This window comes from Eubalaena glacialis, chromosome 13 (assembly GCF_028564815.1).
Source record: "Eubalaena glacialis isolate mEubGla1 chromosome 13, mEubGla1.1.hap2.+ XY, whole genome shotgun sequence".
Taxonomy (NCBI): domain Eukaryota; kingdom Metazoa; phylum Chordata; class Mammalia; order Artiodactyla; family Balaenidae; genus Eubalaena; species Eubalaena glacialis.
Window position 1 is genome coordinate 15228228 of NC_083728.1, and position 24377 is coordinate 15252604.

At 50.7% G+C, this 24377-nt stretch overlaps 1 protein-coding gene across 1 annotated transcript; it reads right to left on the bottom strand.

The window, feature by feature from the left end:
- Positions 1-732: 732 nt before the first annotated feature.
- Positions 733-8424, bottom strand: MMP9 (matrix metallopeptidase 9). The gene is made up of 13 exons (XM_061207936.1): positions 8204-8424; positions 7465-7697; positions 6952-7100; positions 6527-6655; positions 6265-6438; positions 5887-6060; positions 4931-5107; positions 4654-4809; positions 3399-3684; positions 3139-3278; positions 2612-2762; positions 2417-2520; positions 733-1008 (listed from the first exon to the last, which is right to left on the bottom strand). The coding sequence occupies exons 1-13, from the start codon at positions 8339-8341 to the stop codon at positions 890-892; spliced, it is 2130 nt and encodes a 709-aa protein (XP_061063919.1). The 5' UTR covers positions 8342-8424; the 3' UTR covers positions 733-889.
- Between the last annotated feature and the right edge of the window lie 15953 nt (positions 8425-24377).

Here is a 24377-nt window from a genome sequence, read left to right on the forward strand (position 1 = left end):
GCACACGTGGGTGAGGGTTAGAGAGTGGGAACATTTTTAGGTTTAATGGTTCTTGGTAAATTATCCTCGAAGAAGATAGTCTTCCTTGTGCAAGAAGAAACTCTTGCTCACCCTTCCAGATTCAGTTCAAGTTCACATGTCATCTTGGCTGGGAAATGTTTCCTGACTTCAACCACAACATGCAGACTCACACACACAAACACACACACGCGCACGCACGTGCGCCGTTATTCTAGAAAAAGGGTCACAGGCTGCACACTCTCCAGAGGTGCGACCCCACCTCTACCAGCCACAGAATCATCACCCTTGTAACTAAGCTGGACCCTCTGGGGCTGGAGCCCGGAGCCTGCATTTTAAGCAAGTTTTGAGGGTTCTCTCATGCACCCGAAAACTTGAGGACCACTGAGAGGTCGTTGAGGATAGAAACATAGTCTAACTCATTTCTCTATCCCCAGTGCCCGGCACAGGGCCCGGCTCCGTGTAAGGGCTCAATAAATGTTTGATGAATGAATAATAGGTTGGCCATTTCCTCGGCTATAAAATAGGAGTAATTACATTATACCTTCCTAATAGGAAGGATTGAACGTTAATATTTATGAAGTGCTTAGAACATTGCCTGGCGCATAGTAAGCCCTCTGTTGGTTACATACATACATGCGTGCATGCATACAATACATACATAAATCTGCTCCTAAAGGTTAAAGAATCCACGTTTATTAAAAACATTCCAACAAAAAAAGAAGGTGGGAAGAGAGGGCCCAGCCCACCTCCCCTTCTCCTTGTCCTTCAGAACAGACCCACCAGTTTGGATCCGGCAGACTGGCTCATTCCCTATCGGGATGGTCCCTGTGGGGGCTCCCACTGCAGTGCTGAAGCAGGCTGGGGAGCCCTAGTCCTCGGGGCACTGCAGGAGGTCAAAGGTCATGTAGCCCACATAGTCCACCTGATTCACCTCATTCCGGGAACTCACGCGCCAGTAGAAGCGATCCTGGCAGAAGTAAGCTTTCTCTGCAAGGGAAAGGCAGGACCAAGAGGGGTGATTCCAACCTTCCCACATACACATACAGAAACAGGAGTGAGATCTTTACAATCATCCCTCCTGCCCTTTCGAGATCTTTCCAAGGTTTTCATAGGGCACCTGTATCCCCCCCCCGCCCCCCCACAGAGATGCTGGAGGGCACAGACCTCCTTGTCCAAAGCACTGACACAGAGCCTGGCACACAGTTGATACTCAGAACAATTCATTCAACAAATCCCATTCATTCATCCAACAATATTTATCGTGCCAAGCACTGTTAGAGGCACTGGGGATACAGCAGAGGAAAAATGCAGGCATGACATCAGTTCTTTTGGTGCTTACACCCTAGTGGGGTAAGACTGACGATTAACAAGCAAATGCATAAATAAATGAGATTGGTTTTGACAATGGAGAAAGCGATGGAGGACATATTAAAAGCGAGCGAGCAAGTGAATAGATAATGAGGGTCAGAGAAGGCCTCTCCAAAGAGGTGGCCTTAGTGCTGAGACCTAAAGGATGAGAGGGAGGCAGCCCAGTGACAATCTGGGGAGAAAACCTTCCAGACAGAGGGAACAACTGGCACAAAGGCCCTAAGCTGGGAATGACCTTGATGTGTTCAGAGAACAGCCAGAGGCTGGTGTGAGTGGAGCAGAGCAAAGGGAATGACAGGAGTAGTGGGAGGGGATGAGGAGGGGGGAGAGGGTCAGATCAGGTCATGTTAATTTGTTTGACCTTGGAATGGGCCTAGAGTCACCCACAAAACCATTGCCCTCCACTCCTAGCCCCTCCCTACTCTCACGGAATATATTAAAGGTATTGGACAACCAGTATGGCTTGGACTAGGGTGTTTGCAGAGGAGCTTGTGAATATTTTGGCGGCTGAGTCAACAGAACTTGTCAGCTGATTGGAGGTGAGCAGTGAGAAAGAGAAAGCAAGTGTAACTCCAGCTACCACCCCCATTTTACAGATGGGGAAACTGAGGCTCTGTGAGTAGCAGTGACTTGCCCAAAGACACACAGCTATGAACTGTCTTATTTATCACTGTATCCCCAGTGGCAGCACAGTGCCTGGCACATTATAGGCACTTGATAAATGTTGTCTAATAAAGGAATGAGCCTCCATGCAAACCAGGTGTCCTGTACTTGTAGGGGAAAGGGCTTTCAGCTGGGGAGACAGGAAATCTGGGTCCTAGTTCTGGTTGTGCCCCTGTGTCCCTGAATGATCTGGTAAGATCCCTGCCTCTATAGGGAACTCACCTGTGCTGGGGCATTTGCCTCAGTCTCCACGGGCTTTTTCTTTCTCTCTCTCAGAATTTGACCAATCACTAAGGCAGGGGAACCTACCGTGGGAGGTGTCTCAGGGAGGGATCCTCCCCCGACCCTCGTCCTCATCCCTCACCTTGGTACTGAAAGATGTCGTGAGTACTCATGGGCACCCCGGGGAACATCTGGTCCACTGGGGTGGCGCTCCGGGGATCCACCTTCTGTGTCTTCACGTCGAACCTGCAGGACGGCAGCGAGGAGACAGTTGCTGAGCCGGCGGGCAGTCGGATGGCGCCTGGGCTCCCCCTGCCGGCGGTCCCGGGACTCTCACCTCCAGAAGCTCTGCCTGCTGAACAGCAGCACCTTACCGCCGGCGCGCGGCAGGGCCCCCGTGACTTGGGCCACTTCCGGGCCCAGGCCCAGCTTGTCCAGACGCCTTGGGCCTAGCACCGACGCGCCTGTGTACACCCACACTTGGCGCCCTGCAGGAGAGAAGGGTCACATCGGTCTGGGGGCGGGGCACATACTCTCCTTGAATATCAAGAGGGAGAACGCAGCGAGGCCTTTCCGCGCCCGGCGTGCCCGCAGTCTGTGTGCCCAAGGAGCAGAGCCTCTCGGTACGATTGTGCAAGGGTGCGGTGAGGAGGGCTGAAATTCAGCCCCTGCTAAATTTGCTAAATTGTATCCGCCAGAAGGGGGCGTCTTTTTCTAATGCACACAAGACGTTTTATGAATTGTCCTCGGTCTCTTGGTCCTTCTAGGTTGGTGTGTGTGTGTGTGTGTGTGTGTGTGTGTGTGTGTGTGTGTGTGTGTGTTTTGGGGGGGGCGGATAGGGAAGGAAGAAAGGAGGAAACTAACCAGAGAAGAAGAAAATCTTCTTCGTGAGCGGATCCTCAAAAGCGGAGTCCAGCTTGCGGGGCAGCGCAGGCCACGTGTTCTTGATAAGGAAGGGACCCTGCAACCGGCGTCCCCCGCTCTCAGAGCGTCGCCAGTACCTCCTGGACGAGAAAAGGGAACGGCTGGCACTGAACCTTGAACACAAGGTCAGTGGGCGGGGAGACACAGGCAGGTCCCGCCTCCAAGCCCCTTCCCGAAACCTCACAGCCCCTGCCCCTCACCCATCCTTGAAGAGATACAGGCGATTCCCGATCTCCGCGATGGCGTCGAAGATGTTCACGTTGCAGACATCGTCCGCTGGATCCAGGGACCTTGTAGGGATCGCAGAAGGGCCAGCAGTGGGAGGACCCGTGGGGCCAGCTGCAGGGGGGCCTGTGGAGCCAGCAGTGGGGCGTTCTGAGGTGGGGGCAATGGGAGGCCCCGTGGCGCAGACCGTGGGAGGGGCGGTGGGCTGCGGTTCAGCTGTGGCAGTGGTTGGAGGCCGTGGTTCAGGTTCGGGGCGAGGACCTAAAAAGAGACACCGCATGAAACAGCCCCTGTTCCTACGGAGCGCTGTGCCCATGGACTGTCTGCTCCCCCAAAGCCTACCAGTGAGGCCCCTGGCGCTCACTCTCCGCACTCTAGACGCTGGACCCTGCCTTCCCCCAACCCTGGGCAGGCCGCTTCCTTTCACATACTCACCCCCATCCCCAGGCTGCTGAGAGAGAAGTGTTTTTTGAGCTCTCAACCTGAGTGCCAAACTTAGTGCTAGGAGCTTTATAAACTCACATTAGGGACTTCCCTGGTGGCGCAGTGGTAAGAATTCGCCTGCCAGTGCAAGGGACACGGGTTTGAGCCCTGGTCCGGGAAGATCCCACATACCGCGGAGCAACTAAGCACGTGTGACACAACTACTGAGCCCACGTGCTACAACTACTGAAGCCCGCGCACGGCAACAAAGACCCAACGCAGTCAAAAATAAATAAATTTATATTTTTAAAAATTCACATTAGCTTGTTTGATCTTCAGAAAAAAAAACTATGAAGTAGATTCTTTAATATCCCCATTTTTTAATGAGGAAATATACTAATGATAGTAAGTGGTGATAATAATAAAAATGTCAAACACTTATATGGTGCTTACTATATGCCAGGCATTATTCTAGCTCACTTAAGCCTCCTAACAACCCCATGAGGCAGGTGTTAGCCTCACTTTACAGATGAGGAAGTTGAGGGGTGAAGTAACATATCCAAAGTCATCTAGCCAGGACGTGGCTGGACTGGCTTTTGAACCTATGTCTGTCTCACTCTAGAGTCTGGGCTCTTTATCACCATCTCCAAGCACTGACCTGGCAACAATTGTACCCATTGGCCAGGGTCTCCAGAAGATAGATGTTGGGGGTCCTAACTCTCCTCTCCTCCGCATTCTCGGGGTACTCGTGGCCGGCAGAGCCCAGCCTTTCCCTCTCCTCCCTCCATCCCTGCCCCACACCCTCACCATACAGATGCTGGATGCCCTGCACATCGTCCTTATGCAGGGGGTGCTTCTCAGTGAAGCTGTACATGGGGTACATGAGCGCCTCTGGCACGGACGAGTGATCTAAGCCCAGCGCGTGGCCAAACTCGTGCGCCGCCACAAGGAACAGGCTGTATCCTGGACGAAAGAGGGAGCCTGAGACGTGAGCCCTGAGCCGAGTTCCCAGCCCCGGCCATCCCTCCCGGACACCACTGCCCTGGCTGAGGTCCCAGCCTGGGAATCTCAGAACCATGCCCACCTTGATCCGGGCAGAAGCCCCACTTCTTGTCTCTGTCGAAGTTGGAGGTGGTGGCGCACCAGAGCTGCCCATCACGGCGGCCCTCTCTGGTGCAGGCCGAGTACTCCTCGCCCAGGAAGATGAAGGGGAAGACGCACAGCTCCCCCGCCGAGTTGCCCTCGGTCACCGTCGCGTCAACTGGAGAGACCCAGGGCCTCCGGTGAGCCAAGTGGGTGGGTCCAATAAAGACCCAGGGGCGAGCCAATCATGGAGCGAGAGACACTTGGAGGCCTATTTTAAAAGCTTGTGGGGGGGGGGGGGGGGGGGGGGGCTTCCCTGGTGGCACAGTGGTTAAGAATCCGCCTGCCAAGGCAGGGGACACGGGTTCGAGTCCTGGTCCGGGAAGATCCCACATGCCGCGGAGCAACTAAGCCCGTGCGCCACAACTACGGAGCCTGCGCTCTAGAGCCGCGAGCCACAACTACTGAGCCCGCGTACTGCAACTACTGAAGCCCCCGGCACCTAGAGCCGGTGCTCCGCAACAAGAGAAGCCACCGCAATGAGAAACCCGCGCACCACAAGGAAGAGTAGCCCCCGCTCGCCGCAAATAGAGAAAAGCCCGCGCACAGCAACAAAGACCCAACGTAGCCAAAAATAAAATAAATTAAAAAAAAAAAAAAAAGCTTAGGGGGCGTGGTGCCGCACACAGCCGAGACCAGGCTAGACTGGTGGGCGGGGCCTGAGGATCAGAGGCCCAGGGAGAGGCTGCAAGCAGGGCTAAAAGGCGAGGCCTCCGCGAATGCGGCGGCAGCAATAGGAAGGCAGGGGGAGGAGCCGTGGTGATGGCGGCCAGAGTCACGGCTGTCCTGAGGACCGACTAGGAGTAGAAGGACAAACTGATGGGTGGAAGAGCCACGCTCGGGGACCGACGCGGAATTAGGGGGCGAGGCTGAATCAGGTAGGTGGGGCAGAGGTACCTCGGGTCGGGCAGAAGCCATAGAGCTTGTCCTGGTCATAGCTGGCGGTGGTGGCGCACCAGCGGTAGCCGTCCGAGCGACCGTCGGTGGTACAGGCGGAGTAGGAGCGGCCCTCAAAGGTGAACGGAAAAACGCAGGGCTTGCCGTCCGCATTGCCGTCCTGGGTGTAGAGTCCTGGGAGGCCCACGCGATTACCCGAAGGCGCCACTAGTTTATTGACCCACAAGCCACCTGTGTCCTCCACCCCTCCTCGCCTCGTTTCACAACGGGGAAACGGACCCAGAGAACAGGACAGTGATTTGCAGGCCACACAGCACTAGCGGCAAGGCTGGGATAAAAACCCAGCGTTCTGGACCCTCGAGGAGGGTGGGTACTCACTCTCGCTGGGGCAGAAGCCGAACTGGCGGTCGGTGTCGTAGTCGGCCGTGGTGCTGCACCAGAGCATGTCGTCGGAGCGGCCGTCCGTGGTGCAGGCGGAGTAGGAGCGGCCCTCGAAGGTGAAGGGGAAGTGGCAGGTGGCGCCCTTTGCGTTTCCGAAGTAGGTCGGAACCACTGCAGGAAAGGGAGACGGGGTCAGGGCGGCTGGTGATGCGCGTGAGAGGAGAAGGGAATGGGGACCGGGGCGGTTCGGGAATCTCACCGACGCCTTTGCCCAGAGACCACAACTCTTCATCGTCGAAGTGGGCGTCTCCCTGAATGCCTGGGCCAGGAGGAAAGGCGTGTGCCAGGAGCCCGTTCTTTCCATCGAAGGGATACCCATCTCCGTGCTCTGAAGAAGCAGGTGGAGAAGAGAGTTAGCCGCGTACGGTTGCGCAGGTTGTGCACTGCACAAGGGCGCTGGACTGAGTGCGGGCTGAAATCCAGCCTAGGAGCTGCTGTCCAAGATTTGCGTCCCCGCACTGTGAGGTGTCGGTCAGCAGGGGGCGCCATAAGGGCGAGCGGCAGCCAGGGCTGCGGGGACAGGCAAGAGAAATCCGGGTCCAGGGCCCCCTCTACTCTCTCCGAGGTCCTCCCTCCTCTGTCCCCTCTCAGATTCTCCTGGCTTTCCCCTTCTCGCGTTCTCACCCCTAACACCAAACTGGATGACTATGTCGGCTTCACGGCCATACACGCGAGTGAAGGTGAGCGGCGTCACCGCGCTCCAGAGCGCGAAGGCGCGGGCAAAGGCGTCGTCGATCACGGAGCGCGGCAAGTCTTCCGAGTAGTTTTGGATCCTGCAGGGGAAAGGCAGGAGGCTAGAGGTCGGAAGTGAGAGGCGGGATCCGGAGCAGCAGCGACACCCCGTGTCTCAGCAACTTCAGATACACAACGCTGTCTGCGCTCCACGCTTTCAGCTATAAAGCACTTTCAGACGCATTTTTCTCTTTGGACACTCACAACGGCCCTGACAGGAGGACTCAGACTGCGAGGTCGTTTCCCATGGGGAAACGAAGGCTCAGAGGTGGAGCCGCTTGCCCTGGGCTCACTAAATCCCTGGTTTAGTGAAACCCAGGGATGGGCCTAAGACGGGACGTGTTGACCACCGGGTGGCCTCTCCCCATCACACCCCACTCGCCCCCGGGGGGCCCAGCCTCGCACCAGTAGGTGATGTTGTGATGGTGCCACTTGAGGTCGCCCTCAAAGGTCTTGAATCTGCCCAGGTCTGGGACGCCACAGCGCGGGGCACGCATGGCATTCAGGGTGGTGCTGTCCAGCTCGCCAGTCTCCGGCAGGGCCAGGCGCTGCTGGAGACGCTGCAGAGGCCGACGCAGGGACTGATCATCCTTGTTCATCTCTGCCACATGAGTGTAGCCATAGCGGTACAGATATTCCTGTGGAAGGAGGGGCAGAGACATCCCAGAACCCTGACTTCCTTTCTCTGACCTGCTGGGTGAGGATTCCATCCCTCCAGGCTCTCAGGGACTAGCAACAAGGTGTTGTATCCAGGACTGGGTACCCTGCATACCAGTGCCTGTGCCCACCCAAGAATCTCCCCTCCCTGTAGACATCCTCAGCTCCTTTCCACCCCTGGATGCCCCTGGCCCATGCCTACCTCAGGGCCTCCTAGGGTTTACCCCTGTTCATCCCCAGCCCATCCCCACTCCAGAACCCTCCAATGCCCCTTCACCACTTCCCATTGCCCATCTAGGAAACCCTCATTAGCCCATTCCTGGCAATCACTGTCCAGAGCATCCCAGTGCCCAAGCCTGGACACCTCTGTTCTCCAGAGGTGCCCATCACCCCCCAACATGCCCCTAAGTATCTCCTCTGAGAGCCCATGTCCTTCCTGGGACTCCTAGCCAGCCCTTCCCAACTCTAGGCTGGAGTGTGTGCCTACCTCTGCCAGCTGCCTGTCGGTGAGATTGCTTCGTAGTTCTCCCGGGAAGACCACAAAGGTGGGCTGGCGTGGTCTGGGGGCAGCAGAGCAGCAGCCCAGCACCAGGAGCGCCAGGACCAAGGGCTGCCAGGGGTTCATGGTGAGGGTAGCAGTGTCTGGCTGCAGCTGCCCTTGTGGGGGCTTTAAAGAGGCGCTGTCAAATGAATCAGTGACCCCGCCCCTCCCCGACAGGCCGGGGCGAGGGCTGACTCAGGGAATGGGGTGTGTGTGTGTGTGTGTGTGTGTTGGGCAGTCCCAGCATGAGAAGGCAAAGAAAGGGCTTACACCACCTCCCCCTCTCCCTCCTGCCCACAGTCCCCATTGCCGAGTCAGGCAGGACCCCAGACCCACAGGAAACCACAGGCCCATAGGGGAAGGATTGGGTTTTGCAAACTGCAGAGCTTGTGAGAACTGTGTGAGAGCGAGGGAGGGAGGCACAGCTGGAGCACTCCCTGAGCCCTCCATCTGAAGGCCCCAAGTGGTCAGCCTAAGAGAAAAGGATGGAAAACTCCCTGAGGCTTCTTTCTGAACCTAATGATCCCCCTTCCCGGTCAGACCCCCTCGTGGGCCCCTCCTACACTCCCAGGCTCTGTCCTCTTCTTCCTGGAAGCCTTCTTTGATTCAGCTTCCTCCTCTGCTCCACCTGAGAGCAGAAGGCATGGGCTCTGCTTGGCAGGAATCGGGGGATTCCACGGGGACAACCCCCTGTCTTCGACAGGCTGGATAGTTCAGGGTAGTAAAAGGGGGAGTTTGTGGCATCTGGAAGCCAGCAGACATGGCTTCATTCCTTCGGTGCCTTGGGCAAATGTCTTCACCACTGTGAGTTTGTTTCCTCAGCTGTAAAAAAAGCCCTTCTGAGCTTTACCCCTTTCCCGTGGCCGGCTGGGTCCAGCCATCCAGGGCCAGCAGCCCCCTAAGCGGTCTGCTATGTCCCAGGCCCTGGGATATTTACTGTAGCTAAAGGCAATGAGGTTGGGGTGGGAGAGGAGGGTCTGGAGAGGTGGGGGTGTGGTGGACCAGGGCGCATCCTGTGGCAGGGGTCCTATAATTATGTGCAAATATCTGGACAGCGGGCTGCTATCTGCGTTCTCTGTCCACTGGGTGTGCGTTGATTTAGACTTCCCTACTTGGGGAAACTGTGAAATTGTCTTCCGGTTTGTGTGGAAGAAAAGAAAAACCTGTCTCCCCCCACTCCCCACTGGTGTCAATTGAATAAATGTACGTGAACTCCAAAAAATAAATAACTAAACAATAAAAATAAATTTAAAAGGGCCCTTTGTCCCTAAATTGATGTGAGGGTAAAATGAGATCCAACACATAAAATACTTAGGACAGTGTATGTTGCAAGTATTCAAGAGATGGCTGTGATCGCTTTAATTATCTGAGCCAAGACCATGATTCTGACCTGGAATCAGGAGACGGGGTCTTGGACTCTAATCTGCTGTGTGAACTAGAGTAAATGCCTTCCCCTCTCTGGGCTTTGGACTCTTCGGCTGCAAAATAGCAGGAGCGGGGTGGGGATGATCTCCGGAAGCCCTTTCACGTCTCCAGAACTGCTCAACCCAGCACAAGCACCAGCCCCAATTATCACCCCTTATGCCAATAACAAGCATCTTCCCTCCCTCCCTTCTTCCCAACCAGCCAGTGTGAGGCAGGATCTATATTTGCCTTCTTCAAAGCATTATTTGGGAAGGACTACAGCAACAATTTGACAAGCTGTATTTAAAGGGCTTACTATGTGCCAGGCACTTTATATGCTTATCTAATAAATCAGTCTATGAGATGGAGACAGTTAACTTCCTTTTTGGGAAAATTGAAGCCCTAGAGTTCACGAATTAATGAACATCTGTTTTGGAGTCGCACAGTTCTGGTTTTCATTCCCAGCTCTGCCATCTCCTGGCTGTGTGACCCTGGGCAAGTCACTTCACCTCTGAACCATAATAATAATGCATTCTTTGAGATTTACTGTGTTGAGTACTGTGTTAAGTTCCCTATAAGCAACTCATTTCATCCCCACCACTCTGTGAGGTAGGTTTAAGTACCCTTCCCATTTTTAGAAGAGGAAACGGAGATTCAGAGTGGTTAAGGCGCTTGGCTATGATCACACAGTGAGTTAATACAACAGAATCAGGACTCAAGCCTAGGGCTATCTCGTTCTGAAGCTTTTCACCTTTAGTACCGTTTACAGGAAATGAGATGACCAGGGGTTGGCGGGGGCGGGGGGGGGGAGACTTAAAACTGGAACCCTTCTCTCCTAATCCTCTGCACCAACTTCAGATCAGAGAGGAGGCTCCGGTCTTTGGGGAATCAGAGGTTAGGACAGGGGACTTGGGAACTGTATTCCAGACTTGAGAGTATGGGATCATAGAGCAATATGATTTTAGAGATGGAAACAAAGAGACCCTCCAATCGAGGGGATCTTCATCTGGTAGCAGACATGGGCTCTAGGAGAATCCATGAACCACCCCCAATTTGCCATAAATTGTACAAAATGCCATATCTATGTACATATGTCACATTTCTCAAATTTAATGGTATTGATGTTTGGGGCCAGATAGTTCTTTGTTTTGAGAGGCTATCCTATCATTGTGGGATGTTGGGTAGAATCCCCAGCCTCTACCCCACACCGGTAGCACCTCCCCCTGCCAGTTATGACAACCAGAAATGTTGCCAAACATTACCAAATGTCCCCTGGGTGGGTGGGAGGGTCACTATCACCCCCAGCTGAGAACCACTGATATATGTTGATTTTTCTATGTAAAGGGTCCAAAACTTTTATCATATACTCAAGCCATTGATAATGATCCTCAAACCCTTAAAGGCCATTTACTCAAGAAATATTTATTGAGTTTTTATGGGCCAGGCATTGTGCTAAGAATTGGGAATATAGTAGTGGCCAAAATAGGCTTTGTCCCCAAGCTCATGGAGCTGAAAGTCCAGTAGGGGAGAAATAGAATGAGTAATTAGTAATGGAGAGACAAACATCACAAGAAGGAGGTGAACTTATCTACTCCAATTACCACCACCATGCAGATGAGGAAACTGAGGCCCGGAGTGGAGAAGTTACCTCTCTTAGGTCACAGAGCAAGCCAGAGACAGAGTGAGGGGGGCAGAAAGGAGTGGTAGCTAAGAGCCTGTGCTCTGGAAATCAGCTGAGAAGTTCAAGTCTCCACCCTGGTACCGACTTACTGTGTGATCGGAGTCATTGACATAACCTGTCAGTGCCCCAGTTTTCCCATCTGTAAAATGGGGCAATAATAGTGCTTACCTTATGGGGCTGTGAGAATCAAATGAGTTCACAGATATAGAGTGCCTGGCACATGATAATAAGTGCTTGCTGCTACCCTAATTGTGATTGCCTCTGGGCCAGCTGGCTGTTTTTACCAACTGTGGAGCAGGGAGAGGGCACCCCGCCAGGAACCCCAGAGCTTGATTCCTGGAGTCAATTCACCCCTCCTTTCCTCACCACCTCCCAACTTCCTCCTTTACCTCTGGGCTCCCCAACCCCCCATGAAGGGGAACTTGGGGGAGCTTGGCTTTCAACACAGCAATGGCAGGAAGTGGTTCTGTCACCACATCCCTTCCCCACTTCCCCCAGCCCCTCCTTCCAACACCACAAGAGAGTTTAGCCAAGGCACTGGGAAAGCAGGGTATACCCCCAGGTGCGCACCCCCTAAACCTGTCTAGAGTCAGAACTTGGACTCTAAGCCCCTCATCCAGGTGGAGACCCCATCAGGATGGGGAGGGGGCTGATCCTGGAGCCCTGAGTCACCAGCTGGATGACACAGCTCTGCAGGCTGCTATTAGTAACTCCAGGCCCCCAGACAGAGGTCAGCCTCATGGGATGAGGATTCTCTCCCCCTCTCTAGACTGGGGGAACTCCAGCCTGTTTCTCCCAAACTTGCTCAAGAGGGGAGGTGCAGCCGGGCCTGAGAGGCCCCGGCAGGATGTGAGGAAGACACTGGTGTCTGGGACAAAGCAGGATGGCGGCGTGTGCGCTGCAAGACACTGCCGGAGGGGAGAGTATAATCAAGCTCCCTCCCCGCCACCCACAAACACACCTACTATCCTAGCCCCAGGGTGTTGGCAATTCCCATGCTGACTCGGAAGAAGCCCTAATAATAATAATACCATCATGCCTGCCACTATCTGTGTTGAGCTCCTTCTATAGGAAGTCATAGAATTATAGACTTTGGAATCAGACCTCCTGGGTTCAAGTTCCAGCTCCTACTCCTTCTGGCTGTGTGACCTTAAGCAAGTTACTTTGCCTCTCTCTGCCTCCATTTCCTCATCTGTAAAATGGGAAAGAGAACAGTCCTTACTTCATAGGGCTGTGGAGGGATTCAATGAGATTAGACACTGCAAGTTTTTAGCACATAGTAGGTACAGGGGTGGGGATGGGGCAGAATGTTAGCTATTATGATTCTGTTACTCTAGTGCTTTCACCCGTACAAAGTAGAAATCATGATCTCACTTAACTTTACAAATTAGGATTCATGAGCCCGTTTTACAGGTGAGGAATCTGTGAGGCTCAGGGAGTTGCCCACAGTTAGCAAGGAGGAGACCTGGGATTGCGCATGTGCCCCCAGCCATCTCAGTCAGTGATCATTCTAATAGTCAATGCCGGGGTCGGGGTTGGGGGGGCACTTGACAGCTTATCCAGCGCTGTCATGTACCTCATCACCTCTGATTTGTACCTAATGGCGGATCTTCTTAATATCCTATTGGAATCTGAGCTTTCAGAATCCCTTGGCATTCATGGGAGGCAGAGATTGGAAGCCATTTTCAAGGTGACGGACCCGAGGCCCAGAGAAGTGCTTCAAGTTGCTCACTGTCACACAGCTGATGAGTGACAGAACTCCTGCCTAGGCCTTCTGACACCACATCTCGTGCTAAGATCAGGTCACTGGATCTGGCAAGAAGGAAGTCGATGGGGGAAGCAGCCTCGGGGGTGGAGGATGCCCAGAAGTCAGGCTAGAGGGGGTTAAAGCCCAGGAACCAACAGAGAGAACAGGTGTGGGGTATTTGACGGGGCTCCATAGGAAAAAAAAAATGGAGGGGGGTGAATAAAAGAGGGAAAAGGAACGATCAAGGTAGCTAGAAGAGGCAGAGGAACAGTCAAGTGGAGTTTCCTTTAAGGAAAGAGGTGATGATGCTGTGGAGGGAGAGGTGTGCAAATTGAGAGGGTAAGAGGATGCACCTGGGACCAGTTCCTCTGGCATCGGATTGCCCACTGGCAGGTAAGGCTATGCTTGGGGTCCCAGCAAAGCAGGTGTAGCCCCCAAATACACATTTAAAAGTTTGTATGTCTGTATTTTTTAAATTAAGGCTTTATTTTTTTTAGAGCAGTATGAAGTTCACAGGAAAATTGAAGGGGAAGCACAGAGATTTCCCATCTACCCCTACCCCGACCTGTGCATAGCCTCCCCCATTATCAACATAACCACCAGAGTGGTACCTTTGTTACAACTGATGAAACTTCACTGACCCATCACCATCACCCAAAGTCCATAGTTTCCAGCTCACTCGTGGTGGTACCTATTCCATGGGTTTGGTCAAATGTGTAATGACATGCATCCATCATTATGCTATCATACAGAGTAGTTTCACTACCCTAAAAATCCTCTGTGCTCCACTTATTCATCCCTTCCTGCCACAAAGATTGTTTTTGATATTTGAAAAAAAAATATCCTTAAAGTAGCCAGCATGGGAAAAGTCAGATCTTTGGTGAACTTCCTTATATAGTCATTTTGGGGTTTAGTGTTGTTTTACTTTGGGTGACATAAGGGGAGGGGAGCCATATTCTCAGTGCTTGCAGCCTCTAAAGGTCTAAACCTGGTGCTGTTCACAATGTGGGGTGGGGGGGGGGATGGGGGGAGGCCCTAGCCCTCAGGAAATCCCACGTTAAACATTCAGTGGTCACTTGGAGTGGTCACTCCAGATACATGGAGAAAGAACCCTGGGGAACAGAGCAGGAGAGAAGAATCCACACAGCACACAGGGCAACTGGCAGCTTCTTTGCCCCTTTTACACACCCGAGTTGCACCCCTGCTCTTGGCCGGGCACACTTTCTCATGCATTTTCTAGTTCTGCGGTTCTCCGAGTGTGGTCCCAGGACCAGCAGCAGCAAGCACCTGGGAACTGGTTAGAAATGCAGACCCTCAGCTGCCCACACCCCCGGCCCAGAACTATCGAATCAGCACCTCTGGGTGGGGCGCAGCAACCTCTGTTTTAACAAGTCTGCCAGGTGATTCCGCGGCTTCAAGTTTGAGACCTCTGCTTCAGAGGGAGAGTTTTTGACCCCGTTTACAGATGAGGAAACTGAAGCTCAGAGAGATGAGGCCACTTGCCCAAGGTCACACAGCTAGTACCAAAATTAGGTGGGAATCTAGGCCTTTTGACTGTAAAGCTGATAATATAATCCTAACCCCAGTATTATAACAAGGATTGATGTTCAAATATTTAACAACTAGGCCCCCCCTCTCCACCGGTCAGAAGTGATTCTATCCAAAGAACTCCAGGAGGTCCCTTGGGGAGTGGGGTGGGGTGGGGTGTATGAGACCATTATTAACCATTTCATTCCTGGATCTGCAGTCCTAGGGGTCTGGAGGAAGGGACTAGGGCTCTGGGGCACTTAAAAGTTTCAAAGCAGCATCTGTTTCCAATGGGTAGGGAACTATTTCAATATATTTTTTTTTTAAATAATTCTGTATTTTATTTATTTATTTTTGGCTGTGTTGGGTCTTCGTTTCTGTGCGAGGGCTTTCTCCAGTTGCAGCGAGCGGGGGCCACTCTTCATCGCGGTGCGTGGGCCTCTCACTATCGTGGCCTCTCTTGTTGCGAAGCACAGGCTCCAGACGCGCAGGCTCAGTAGCTGTGGCTCACGGGCCTAGTTGCTCCGTGGCATGTGGGATCTTCCCAGACCAGGGCTCGAACCCGTGTCCCCTGCATTGGCAGGCAGATTCTCAACCACTGCGCCACCAGGGAAGCCCTATTTCAATATTTTAACTACTGATGCTTACCAGCTGAACCTCAGCCCTGACTACAGTCCCCTTCCTAGAAGGAGATGCTCCTTCTTGTACCACCGGTGGAGGTCCTGGAGCTAAATTTAGCCCCAAAAGAGCACAGGTATAACAAATGTCTTATGAGAATACCGTTCAGCAGCGCTTCTCAAATTTGGCTGCACACTGGAGTCTCTTGGGATTTTCTTTTGAATAGCGATGCTTGGGTTTCACCCCCAGAGATTCTGACTTAATTGGTCTGGGGTATGGCCTGAGCATTGGGTTTATTTTTTAAAGCCCCCATGATTCTCATATGCAGCTGGGGATGAGAGCAATGCTCTACAGAGCCCGTGAAACCTGTGAGAGACTCCAGATTAAGAGCTCCTCGTTTGCAACAGTATTTCCCAAGGCTGGGGACTTAAAAAAAAAAAAAAAAAAATATATATATATATATACAGGTTCTCAAGAGACTCTGATTCAGTAATCAGTGGGGCCCGGAATTGGATGTTAGCAAGCTCCCCTGGTTTCTAAATCGGTGACCCCCGCAGGCTGTGGTAACTGAGAGAGGCTCAGAGATTCCACCCCCCTCTTCCCCAAACCACCCCCAACATAGTTGAAGCAATTGAGAACATTTTGCCAGGAAGTATCCAGAACCAATTTCCGCAGTTCTTCCTTCCCCTGTGCTGCGGAGACATTGCTTCAAAGAACATGCTCTGAAACCCAGCCCAAGACACCCTCCCAGGAGAGCCGTTTTCTGGATGCTCCACTGCAGAGCCCCAGGCCTACGGATTGCCTTCTCTCCCCATTAATCCTGGGACACCCTCATTTAGATGTGATCTGCATACATTTGCATATTGAGCTCCAGCGACCCCCCTCCTTCCCCCGCCCCACAGCCCCGTGGCATGTTAGAGGAAAATAAAATTAATGTATTCAAAAAGCCCGCTGAGATGTGTTCGAACCTCACGCAGCGCTGGGACTTTGATACACTTGAAGCCAGGGCGATGGGATAAAGGGAAGATGGCACAGGCTTGCCGTGGATGCAGCAGGATGGCCGGCGGAGAGGACGCAAGTTAGAAGCCTCCTGAGGTCTGGAACCACAGCCTAGCCCCTGATGACAGGCAATGCGGGATTTCTCCAGCGGGAAAAGACAGGGAGCACCAGTAGACAGGGTGAAGGAGCTCCCCCTTTCAGAGGGGTGGGTGAGATTCCTTCCCAGCCTAGAAGGGGCCTGGCTTGGGGACCACCACAAAGGCCCATCTATATCCAACCACAGCCTCCATGAAGAGCCTGCCATGTGACAGCTGGTGCCGTGGAAGGGGCCGGAATCTGACAGTCCTGGATTTGAACTGGGGTAAATGACTTTCCCTCCCTGAGCCTCAGTTTCCTCATCTTTAGAATGGGAGTAATAAGCTCATTACATGGTGATGGGAGTCATGTCTTTATTTGGTTACCCGGTGATGGACTAAAGGGACTAGGTCCCTTCTGAGGCCGGTAAGGAATCTGTTAGTGTGTGCAAGTGGCATTGCCAGCCCAGCAGCCCTGAGAATTCTCTAAGGCTGTCCCTGCTCACAGCTGACCAGCTCCCCTACCTCCAGCTCACTTTCCTAGTCTGACCTCACATTACTGCTGGGAGGCTCCAGAAACCTTTTCTATACCTTCCTTTTTGCTTAAGTTAGCCTGAACCAGTTTTGGTTGCTTGCAGCTAAGGGCCCCCATTGACACAAAGACCATTCTCTTCCTTCTCTTCAATCTCCTGAGTGTCTTTGATTGTAAGCACCACTAGCCTCATTTCCAAAAGCCTCTTCCAGTGCAACATGGCCCAAATCCACTTCTCTCCAGCCCCGCTCCTCCCTTTTGGCTCCCCCCTCCTGCTTCTATTCACGGCAGTCTCTCCTCTCCAAGCCTCCCAATTTCCAAACCATCTGCATGTAATCCTATAGCGCTGCCCTCCCACTCTCATGTCATCCAGAGAGTTGACAATCTAGATAATTCTCTTAGATCCATCCCCTCTGTATCAGTCTGCTAGGGCTGCCATAACAAAGTACCACAGACTAAGGGGGCTTAAACAACAGAAATTTATTTTCTTATAGCCCTGGAGGCTGGAAGTTCAAGATCAGGAGTCGACAGGGTTGGTTTCTTTTGAGGCCTCTCTCCTTGGCTTGTAGATGGCTGTCTTCTCCCTGTGTCTTCACATGGTCTTCCCTCTGTGCATCTGTATGTCCTAATTTCTTCTTCTTATAAGGATACCAGTTATACTGGATTGGTATCCTCCCTAATGACCTTGTTTTAACGTAATCACCTCTTTAAAGACCCTCTCTCCAAACACAGTCACAATCTGAGGTGCTGTGGGTTAGAACTTCAACATATGAATGGGCGGGGGCACAGTTCAGCCCATGACAATCTCCATCCTCTGTATCCTCACTGCCACTGCTCCATTTGCAGCCCTGCCACTTCTCACCTGGTAGTACAATAGCTCAGCCCCTCTTGTACCCAAGCACCGACACTCCAGATTCATCTCATTGATCAGCTGTCCCTGACCATGCTCAGAAATCTTCCATAGCTTCCTAACGTCTCCAGAATAAAGACTGAACTCCTCAGCCTGGCATCCAAGGCCCTTCAGAACCAGGCTCCAACCCGCTCTTACAATCATCATTGCAATTAAGGCCAGGAAAAATGGCAACGTCGTCTAGCGCTTTGCTATTCAAAGTATAATTCATGGACCTACAGCATCAGCATCACCTGGGAGCTTGTCAGAAATGCAGAATCTCAGGCCAGGCCAGGCCCCAAACCTACTGAATCAGAATCTGTATCACCTGCACAGACCCCAGGCCATCTGTATTCACACTGAGCTTGATAGCTTACAGACACCAAAGGCATCCAGACAGGGACTCATAGGAGTGGGACCTGTGGTCACCTTGTTGGGTCAGAAACTTGACTTTGTCCCGTCAAAACCATCCAACTCACAGGAGTCTGGGATGCACAGCAGATGACAATTCTGAACACACAAATGAACTTGACTCTGCAAGGCTATTAACAATGCCTAACTCACAAGTATAAACAAAGGAAAAGGTTGCCGGAGATTGCTTCCTGATGGGAAAGGCAAGTTTCTCATCTCTCATTTCCATTTGGCAAACATTTATTGAGGCCCTGCTGAGTGCCAGGCTGGGCGTTGGTTGGGCAGATGGAATGAAAGGGGACTTGAGCTTTGTTCTGTAGGGGCTCACAAACCAGGAGGGAGACAGACCACAAAGACCTGCATTCAATAACCAGTGTACATGCCAAGGGCGTCCACCCACACACTCTATTCCCCTATTCCTCCAACCTCATGCTCTGGCCTCTGGGCCTTTGCACTCTCCATTCTTCCCCCCCGCCCCTGCTCCATCTCAAGCCCTTCCCACATCTCCCCTCTCTGCCCTCCCCCCCATGCTGGCTAAATCTTATTCATCCTTTAGATTTCAGCTGAGATGTCATTTCTTCCAGAAAAATGCTGCTGACCCCCCCCACCCCAGGCTGGGAAGGGGGGCTCTTCCGTACTCTCATGATTCCCCTCAACCCACCACTTCCCTTATTGTGGCATTTTTCATAATTCAGAGTGAATTTCCTGTTTATTCATCTATCTCTCCCCACAGGTTGAGATCATTATGAGGGCAGGACCCTTATCTGTTGTGTTCACTGTATTCGCAGGTATTTCGTAAACATAGAAAAAAATAATAGTAATAGTGGTCAGCTTTTTTTTGAGCTCAGGCACTGTCCTAAATACTTCTATGTATTAATTCATTTAATCCTATGACTACACAGTTCAGTGGGTGCTGTTATTTTTCCCATTTTACAGATGAAGAAATAGAGACACAGAGAAGTTAAGTAAGGTACCTTACTTAAGGTAAGGTAAGGTAAGGTTATGTAGGTTCTTAAGATACCTTGCCTAAGGTATCACAGCTATTAAGTGGAAGAGTAGGGATTCAAAGCCAGGCAGTCTGGCTCCAGAGTGTGTATATTGGAAAAGAGGGTGATTAACTCTATGGGAGAGAGGTCAGAGGTCAGGGAAGGCTTCAGCAGGAACAACACCCCAGCTGGGTTTTGAGGAGTGAATAGGAGTTTGCCATGTGGAAAAGGAGCAGGGCTTTGCAGCTTCAACAACCTCCAATCTGGGCTCCACCTGTCAGTGCAGCAGCATTTTCCTGAAGGGCAAGTGGAAGGCAATTAACTCTCTAGATACTGTCCAAGGAGGCTTAGACAGAGTGAGTGCCTTGGACAGCATCCAGTTTCAGCCTGAGTCACCCACGGGTGGGCAAGGCAAGTTATACAAACACTGGGGCTCCAGTCCTTCAGTCCCTGGGTGGGTGAGAAGTACACTCCCCTCCCCTCTTGCCCGCAGATTTGAGGCTCATTTCCCAAACCACATCCCCATTCCTTGCAGGGATTGGACCATCATCTCAGAGGGAAGTTCCCGGCAAGCACACCTTCGGGCAGGTGCAGGCCCAGAGCAGACCTGGAGAGCCAGGGAGTTTCCCCAAAACCCCATTCAGACTGTCCTGAGTGTGACCTTACAAACTCTGGGAGCCTCTTCTGGCTCAGGAGTCCCCCAACTTTTAAAACCCCTGAACCCTTTTAAGGAACCGGATCTCAAGGGAATCACAGCATATAAGATAGTTTAAGAGGAAGTGCTGTGCGGCTCCCCGTCTCTACTGACCCCAACCCTGAGAGGAGCCCTGAGCCCTGATGTTAGCCCAGCCACCTCTTTTTACTGCTGGAAAAACTGAGACCTGGAGGAGGGAAGAGATTTGCCAAGAATACAGAGCAAATCAGGGCCAGCATCTGGATAGGAAGTCCCGTCTCCTGAGCTGAACCAGCCTCTTCTCCTGTCCTTCCTGTCCTGGCCTCTTGAATGCAATCTGGAAGATTCTACCCCCCACCTTCATTCATCCCATTCATTCATTCAGCAAACCGTTACTAGGCACCCAGCCGGGCCCCTGACCTCAGGGGGTAGCAAACGGGTGTGTAAGACAGACACATTCACAGACATTTACAATCCCTTCTGACAAAGCCACATCAGAGATCGTTCATCCCTTATTCTCAGGGCCTAGGACTTAGTAGGTGCTCAATAAATACGTGTGGAGCACTGAGGAAGAAGTGACATGGGGATGATGGGCTGGCAAGGTGGAAGGGCCACCTTAGACCTCAGAGCCCCTCCCTCTCCCTTCTCCCATCACTCAGCACCGTCGTGGGGATGGACAAGAGAACTCAGACCCAGGCTCTGCCTGAGCTTTGTGCTCTGGTTGGTCTACACCCTGGGCTGTCTGAACTGATAGCCATGGGGCCCAAGTGGCTGTTTTAATTAAAATTAAATAAAATTTGAAAATCCATTCCCCGGTTTCATTAGCCACATTTCTAGTGCACAAAAGCCACACGTGGCTGGTGGCGACCATGCTGAACAGCACATGTTACAGAGCATCGGCATCACCACAAAAGTTCTTTGGACTGTGCTGCTGGTCTAGAGCAGGGACTCCAGGACCAGTACATTTTCCAAGGTACTTGGGAACTGATGTAAGGTTGTCAACTCTTCATTTTGCCAGAAAATTTTAAAAGCAGTAACAATAATTTTTTTAAAAAGAACATGGACACTAAGAGGGATATGAAATTCTTGATCGGGTTCTCAGTTTTAAAAACCCACATTAAGGGGCTTCCCTGGTGGCGCAGTGGTTGAGAATCTGCCTGCCAATGCAGGGGACACGGGTTCGAGCCCTGATCTGGGAAGATCCCACATGCCACGGAGCAACTAGGCCCGTAAGCCACAACTACTGAGCCTGCGCGTCTGGAGCCTGTGCTCTGCAACAAGAGAGGCTGCGACAGTGAGAGGCCTGCACACCGCGATGAAGAGTGGCCCCTGCTCGCCACAACTAGAGAAAGCCCTCGCACAGAAACGAAGACCCAACACAGCCAAAAATAAATAAATAATAAATAAATTTAAAAAAAAAAAAGAAAAAAAAACCCACATTAAGGGATATTCATGGGACAGCTGGAAAATTTTGAATATAGATTGCATATTGGATAATTGTATGTGGTTATGTAGGAGACTACCCTTGTTCTTTGGAGATTAGGGGTGGAGTTTTAGGGGTGAAATATGAGGATGTCTGCAACCAACTTCCTTGTGGTTCAGAAAAAGAGGTATTATATATATGTGTGTGTGTGTGTGTGTGTGTATATATATATATATAGAGAGAGAGAGAGAGAGAGAGAGAGAGAGAGACAAAGGGAAAGCAAGTGCGTCGATGTGTTAACAACTGAATGTCTGAATCTAGCTGAAGCTTAGAGGATTGTTCATTGTACTATTCCTGTAACTTTTCTGAAAGTTTGAGAATTTTTCAAAATAAAAGTTGAGAGAAAAAGAAGATAATGGTTACCCCACTGCCAGGCAGAGTATGATGGGTATTGGAGGGCTGTGCTGATGCTCTAGTTCTTGATACAGGATGTTGGTTACATGATGGTATAGTGGGTTGAATTGTTCCTCACCCCTCTCCGCCCCCCCCCAAAAGATATATCCACCTGGAATCTGTAAATGTAACCTTATTTGGAAAAAGGGTCTTTGCAGATTAATTAAGTGAGGGATTTTGAGATGAGATCATTCTGGATTAGAGCAGGCCCTAAATCCAATGACTACTGTTCTTGTAAGAGAAAGGCAGAGGGAAATTTGGGACCCAGAGACACAGGGAAGAAGCCCACGTGAAGATGGAGGCAGAGAGATTGGAGTGATGCTGCCACAAGCCAAGGAACTCCTGGAACCACCATAGGCTGGAAGAGGCAAGGAAGGATTCTCCCTTAGAGCCTTCAGAGCTAAGTGCATCCCTGCCAACACCTTGATTTCAGACTGAGAAACTCCAAAACTAAGAGAATACATTTCTGTTGTTTTAAGCCACTAGGTTTGTGGTTATCTGTTACAGCAGCCCTAGGGCACGAACACCGGTGTGTTCACTTAAAGAAAATTCATCAAGCTGTACACTTAAGATCTGCGCATGTTTCTCTACATAGAGACATGTACTTAAAAATAAATCAGAATGACTCTCTACTATCGGCATTCATTTATTTTAAAAATTTTAAAGAGGAAGTTTCGTAAAGACATAATCTCAAAATAAAAGATGGGCCCTGGGGCTTCCCTGGTGGCACAGTGGTTGAGAATCTGCCTGCCAATGCAGGGGACACGGGTTCAAGCCCTGGTCTGGGAAGATCCCACATGCCACGGAGCGACTAGGCCCATGAGCCACAATTGCTGAGCCTGCGCGTCTGGAGCCTGTGCTCTGCAACAAGAGAGGCCACGATAGTGAGAGGCCCACGCACCGTGATGAAGAGTGGCCCCCACTTGCTGCGACTAGAGAAAGCCCTCGCACAGAAACGAAGACCCAACACAGCCATAAATAAATAAATAAATAAATAAATAAAAAAGATGGGCCCATCAGATGACATTTATTTAACTTTATGACAATTTTTTCCTTCATTTTACTAAGCATCTGAAAACATATCTCATGGTAGATAAGCACCAGCTGCAGATGGGCTGTACCAGAACCACCTGGGGAGCTTTAAAAGATACAGAATCCCAGACAGAGAGGTCACCGGGACAGATGAGAGTCCAGAAATAGAGCTGAAGACATGTGGGAATGTACTATCTGCTAAAGGTGGCATTTCACATTAGTGGAGGAAGACAGATTATTCAATATGGTGTTGGTCCAACTGGCTAGCCACTCAGAAAAAAATAAAGCTGTATCTCTACATCCAATCACCAAAATAAATTCCAGATGGATAAAAAATTTAATTAAGAAAAAAAAAAAAAACACCCTGAAAGGACTACAAGAGAATGTGAGACATTTTTTTTTCATAATCTTGAGGTAGGAATTGCCTTCAACAAACATTCACTGAATATTTATTCTCTAACTTTGTGCTTGGTGCTAGAGATGGGGGCCAGTGGAGAGCCTTGTTCTCTGGGAACTCACACTAATGAGGGTTGTCTAGAACAGTGGTTCCCAGGTTCTAAGATTTCACTAACCATTCATAATAATTTTTAAATTATTTGCTTTTTAATAATCTTCGAGTGGGGAAAGCATTTCTATGCAAGATACAAAATTGCAAAGCTATTATGAAAAAGATTAATAAATTTTGGGAATTCCCTGGAGGTCCATTGGTTAGGACTCCATGCTTCCACTACAGGGGGCACGGGTTCGACCCCTGTTTGGGGAACTAAGATCCCACAAGCAGTGCAGTGCGGCCAAAAAAAGAAAAAAGAAAAAAAGATTAATAAATTTTAATACAGAAAAATAAATGGCCAAACCCAAAATGGCCCTAAGTGGAGGGGAGGATGGAGCTAGATTGCTTAATGAATATGAGGTTTTCTTTTGAGGTGATAAAAAAATGTTTTGAAACTTGATAGAGGTGGTGGTTGCACAATATTATGAATGTATGAAACACTATTGAATTGTAAACTTTAAAATGATTCATTTTATGTGAATTTTACTTCAATAAAGATAAATAAAAAAGAATACAATTTTTTTTAAAGTTAACTAAAAAAAAACACACCCAAATGCTCCAATGGGAAAAAAAAATTGCAACACAAAGGGGAGACAAAGAATTCATATACAAAGAGTGCTTACAAATCAATAAGGGCATGGAGCAACAGACAACCTCATATATCATTGCTAAGAATGTAAATAGGTGCGAACTTTTGAGAATGTAATTTGGAAATAATTTAAATGGACATACCTTTTGACACAGCAATTTCACTGCTAAGATTTTTTTTCTTACAAGTATACTTACATACACTTTAATTGTACTATTCTTGCAACTCAAGCAAATATAGGTTCAAAGATGTTTATTGCCACACTGTTTATGATAGCAAACAATGAACCTAAGTGCCCACTAGTAGGGAACGGATTATATATGGTACATCAAGAAAGTGGAATCCTACCCAGTCATTAAAAAGAATGAGAAATAGGGCTTCCCTGGTGGTGCAGTGGTTAAGAATCCACCTGCCAATGCAGGGGACATGGGTTCGAGCCGTGGTCCGGGAAGATCCCACATGCCGCGGAGCAACTAAGCCCGCGAGCCACAACTACTGAGCCTGCGAGCCACAACTACTGAAGCCCGCGTGC